The sequence below is a fragment of the Frankliniella occidentalis genome, unplaced genomic scaffold (genome assembly GCF_000697945.3).
Source record: "Frankliniella occidentalis isolate FOCC.00 unplaced genomic scaffold, Focc_3.1 Scaffold16, whole genome shotgun sequence".
NCBI lineage: Eukaryota > Metazoa > Arthropoda > Insecta > Thysanoptera > Thripidae > Frankliniella > Frankliniella occidentalis.
Window position 1 is genome coordinate 2,676,527 of NW_026267146.1, and position 5,182 is coordinate 2,681,708.

The following is a 5,182-nucleotide window of genomic DNA, read 5'->3' on the forward strand; positions in this document are numbered from 1 at the left end:
AATCCAGATAAGCATCAGCTGCCCTAGCTAATTCTTGCACACAGGAGTCAATTATTAGCTCCGGTAGCTTAAAAGTTGCTTGTCACGATATCAGCAAACATATCAGCTATGCGAACTTACATATTTTTTTCCGTGTACAAACTGGTAGCACCGATCGTCCGGACTGAGCAGCAACAAAGTACCCTCTGGCGCGACCCCGAGACGGTTGGAATGCTTGACTCGGCGCAAGGCAACAGCAGCCGCCGCCGCAGCAGCAGACGCGGCTGAGGCAGCACCGTTGGCACTGGCCTTGGCTGCAAACGGCAAAATAATAGGACGAGGCTGTCTTAACGGCGGGTTATAATTTGGCGGGATCACGCCGACGACTGGTTCAGACTGCTGCGATGAGCTTCGCCAAACAAAGCCTGAAAACGTGCCGTGGCAGGCACGCCGCCGATTTGCTCTTTCTCCAACCCTCTCTACGCCCCTCTGCCTCTCTTTCTCTCTGTCTCTCTGTCTCGCTCTGTCTCTCTCTTTCGCTCTCTCTCTAAGTTGGATGGGAGAAGCAAGTGACGCTGCGGATCACCATTACTTCTCTGCGGCAAGGCGCCTCCTCAAATGAGCTTCTGTGGAGCAGCTAACCCCTCCAACCCCTCCCCCCTCTTTCCCTTCCCGAACGCCACGCTCCGCGCACCGTACCTTTTTTTTTCTCGGCCAACAGTCAGTCGTTTTTTTTCTCACCCTTGCACGCTTGCATATGCTAATCCTGTTGGCCCTAGTGGCGCCGGCCGCGGCGTAGGTCAACGAAAAGAAACAAATTTCGACCCAGACAGGTTCTGCGCGTCAAAGCGGCAGCGAAAGTACCTCAACTAGTTGTAAAGTTTGAACAAGAAGCTGGTTATTTTTAAAGTAAAAATTCACTTCTTTCTCCTGATTTAATAAAAAAGGGTTTGCAATTTCTTTGCAACCTGCTGGCCGCCGCCGGCTCGCCGCCGGCTCTGGGTCACGGCCCCCGACCAAGCCCGTCCTGGACGATACAGGTTCAGGAAGGAAGACCGCTGTAACGTAATTGGCGGTGGGAGAGAAAGAGAGAGAGAGGAGGAGAGGCAGACGGAGGTTGGGGGCACAAGGACGCGCCTGTGGCCGCCCGGTCAGTGAGGCTCGCCGCCGCGCCGCGCCACCCTCGCCACGCCACGCCACGCCACCTCCGTAACGTTACATCACAGGGCTCGGAGCCGACTCGAAGTGATGTGGCGCGGCGGCAGCGGCTGCAGCGCGAGCAGCACAGAACGCTTCCCACTGGGTCCGCATCGAGAGAGGCCGGGAGGGTAGAAGCGAGAGGGGAGAGGGAGTTCCGAAAGCGACTAACACGCTCACCTTCGACAACGGCGGCGCGAGGCGGACGGGGCGGTATACTTCACGTCGGCCTGACACACGGCCAGCTGTATTGCGTTATCCCCCCGCCCCTCCCTCCCTAAACGGCTATCGGCGCTATTTTGTCTTTTTCTTTCCAGGATCTTAATTCTCAGCTGCTCTTGACTATCAGACGTGCGAGCCGAGCGCGCAGCTAGTAGTACCCGTTCGCGAGAGTCGAGTAATCCGCGCAGAGGGGGAAGGGGGGGGGGATACGACTACGGACAAGGTCGATAGTCCCGCACCCTTCGAACAGAAAACACCAGCACATAAAAATAATTGGCTCAAGGAAGTCGTTCGTCCGTGCCTTATCACGAGGTTGTGGGGCGCCTCGGGCCCGGCGGGGGTGGGCCTCCAGTCTTTAGAGTGCTGGTCAGCGCCAGCACGCTCTCGATGGGGCTGCGGGCCATCAGAGCGAACGCATGCGTTCGGGCATGCCCTGGTACCGGGGCACCAGCCGGATGTTGTGGCCGCCGGCCACCGTCATGGAAAAGTCCACCTGCAGCCGGAACTTCTCCATGCTCTCGCAGTCCTGGCCGGGGAGGATCTGGAAGTGGCGGATCACCGTGGACAGGATGGTCTTCATCTGCAGCATGGCGTACTTCTGGCCCACGCAGTTGCGCGGCCCCCCGCTGAAGGGCACGAAGGCGTACGGGTGGCGGCCCACGCTCCGCTCGGGGAGGAAGCGGTCCGGGTCGAACTTGTCGGGCTCCGGCCAGTGGTCGGGCAGGCGGTGCGTGCCGTACAGCCCCAGCAGCACGGTGCAGCCGGCGGGCAGGCGGTAGTCCGTCACGTCCAGCTCGTGGTCCAGGTCGCGGCCGATGAACGGCGCGGACGGGTACAGGCGCAGCGTCTCCTTGATGACGCGCTCCAGGTGCTTCATCTGGTTGAGGTCGTTGTACGTCGGGCAGGTGCTCGGGTCGTCGCCCATGATGTCGAGCAGCTCTTGGTGCACGGCCTCCTGGACGTCCTGGTGCAGGGCGAGCATGAGGAGGTTGAAGCAGTTGTCGGTGGCGGTCGTGTCCTGGCCGGCGATGAGCAGGGTGACGACCTCGTCGCGCAGCTCGTTGTCGGTGAGCGCGCAGCCGTCCTCGCTCTCGGACCTCTCTATGAGCAGTTCGAGGAAGGTCTGCTTCTTGCGCACTCCGACGACCTCGTCGTCGTCCTGCTGAAGGCGGGACTGCTCGCGAGCCTTGGCGGCGGCCTTGGAAGCGACAGGGTCGGCGTCGAGCTCCGCCTTGGCTTTGCGGTACTCGGCCTTTTTGCGACTGATGACCTCGTGCGCAAACTTGTTAACAATGTCCAAGCAGACCTGCTGGTCCCTGGAATCCTTGGTGAGGTAGAAGGTGGCGTCCGGGAGCAGCCACGGCTTGACGAGGCGCTCTCGCGTGATCTGGAAGCAGCGCCGAATGGCACGGATCCACTCGCTGTTGTCGTCGTCCTGGGCGTTGACGTCCACACCCATGGCGGTGACAGCGATAGCGTCCAGCGTGCACAGCTCGACCAGCTTGTACGAGTCGAAGCTCTGGCCGTCGGCGCGCGCCTTCATCTTGCCCACAAGCCGCATGGCCATCTCGTGGAAGACGGCCACGAACTGCACCAAGAAGTTGAAGTTGAAGGCGGGGGAGATGATCTTGCGGTTGCGCCGCCACTGGTCACCCGCGGCGTTGAACACGCCCTGGCCGCCGAGAGGGTGGAACACGTTGTAGAAGTGCGACTTGTCGGTGTACTTGTAGTTGTTGAGCACGATCTCGAGGTCGCGCGGGTCGGTGAGCGCCACGAGCAGCAGCGGCCCCAGCCAGTACTTGTAGGTGGGTCGGAACTGCTGGAACTGCGCCATGGTCTTGCGGACCGTCTCCTCCGTGTCGCCGACGACGTCGAACACGTTCCCGATGACGGGCAGCCCGGTGGGCCCCGGGATCTTGGCCGCCAGAGAGTACATGCGGCGCCGCTTCCACGAGTACAGCATGTAGTAGAGCACGGCCGCGCCGAGCGCGCCCACAAGCAGCGCCGACGTGAGCATCTCCGGGCGCGTCGCGGACGCGCCGAACCCGCCCAGCACCACCGAGATGACGGACATCTTGTCTGCGCCGGGAGAGGCTAAGCTGCACACTGCACTGCACTCTGCACTGCACTCACTGACACATGACCCGCGGGGGGCGCGCGGCTCGCTCCGGAGCAGGAGGGACTGGCAGCGCCCGCCGCGTCCTGGGGCTTATAAAACCTCCGGCGACACGCCACGCCGCGCCTCCCCTCGCCACGCCACGCCGAGCCACGCCGCGCCTTTCGCATTTCCACAAGTTTTCCAGAAGAGGCGGCGGTGCTGCCCCCGGTGGCGCGGGCGGAGCAGCGGAGGAAGGGGTAGGCTTGGATCCCCACCTCCACCGGGCAGCTCCACCGACGGGGAGGAGGGATCGCAGTGCGGGTACAATGGGTGGCCAGCCTCTGCGCCGGCCTGCGCCGCCGGTGCGCCGGCCTGCGCCGGGCTGCGATGTGGTACAAGGCTGCCGAGCCGAACGTGCCTCCGAGCTGGGCCGGGCCGGGTAGGAGCAGGAGCAGCAGCAGCAGGCTCCCGATGTGAGGCGTCTCAACGTCTCGCCAGTGCGGCAGCGGCCGCGGCAGGGGCGCTAGCAAGACAAGCATCCCCCGCAACCCGGAATGAAAATGCACACCAGCCGTTAGTGAGAAGTTACGCTATTCAAACTTTAAAATCGCTTTGAAAAAAAAAATGCATTTAATTTGATGTCATGTCCTGGATAAAATATTTCAAGCATCGTGCTACCGTGACCTCACTACCCTTCCTCCTCCCCCCCTGGTTTGATAGCAGGGTGATAGCCTGGTAGGAGCTATCGAACTACGGCTAATCGCAAAAAAACGGACTGGCTGGGGAGCAGGAGGAAAAACGAAAAGATGCTTCTGCTGTAGTAGTGGAGGTGCACGTGGTGCTGGTCAGGTACTCCACGCGAACCTGGGAGGGGGGGGAGGAGAGTGGGAGGTGGGCTGGCGAAGGGGTGGCGAACAAGCCCGCCCGCGTGGTGCAGCGTGGCGCGGCGTGGAGCTGAGGAGTCCTCGTTGCCCCCACTCCTGTCCAGGCCGGGTCCAGAGAGTGAAAAGGAGGGGGTAAATAAAGCCTTTGCTTGCACCTTTCGGGATTTGATCCCCCCCCCCTCTCTCTTTCTTCTCCCAGGCCTAGAGTACATTCTGAAAATTCAGTGGCCTCTTCTTGCTCATTTGCATGCCATTCTTTTGGTATCCCTTACGAATGCCAAACTTTCGCATCTGAGAAAGGCAGTTTGGCACTTCTCTTCCAACGGCCAATTTTTGGGAGTGCCATTTTTGGCGTGCCCTGTTTTGGCATGAAAACAGACACCAATATTTGGCATTCTGGGAAGGAAAACCAAAATATTTGATGGCTTGCACAGAAGCCAGTGAGTTTTTCCAGTGTTTGTGTGAGTGTAAGAGAGAGCAAAAGAGCGGGTGACAGAGAGAGAAAGAGAGAGAGAGGGGGGGAGTGAGAAGGGGGGAGGGGATGAGGTTTCGTGGATAGGAGAGAGGAGAGAGGGATCAGGAGGGGATAGTGTCACCAGAGAGGCGAGCCACTTGACCTCCTCGACGCTCACCGCACGCCTCGCAGCCGCGGCGGGACGCACCGCAACGTGCACCGCAGAGCGCCGCGGAGCCTCAACGCTCAATCGTCTTGCGTTAGCCGTTTGTCACTTACGGCCCCGCAGAGAGAGGCGGAGAGAGGTGGAGAGAGGCAGAGAGAGGGGGGGGGGAGAGAGAGAGAGAG

General features: G+C 60.8%; 1 protein-coding gene across 1 annotated transcript; it reads right to left on the reverse strand.

Annotated features, from left to right (window-relative positions):
• Nucleotides 1-1,480: 1,480 nt before the first annotated feature.
• Nucleotides 1,481-3,598, reverse strand: LOC113208746 (cytochrome P450 4C1-like). The gene has a single exon (XM_026425905.2). The coding sequence runs from the start codon at nt 3,470-3,472 to the stop codon at nt 1,802-1,804; it is 1,671 nt and encodes a 556-aa protein (XP_026281690.1). The 5' UTR covers nt 3,473-3,598; the 3' UTR covers nt 1,481-1,801.
• Between the last annotated feature and the right edge of the window lie 1,584 nt (nt 3,599-5,182).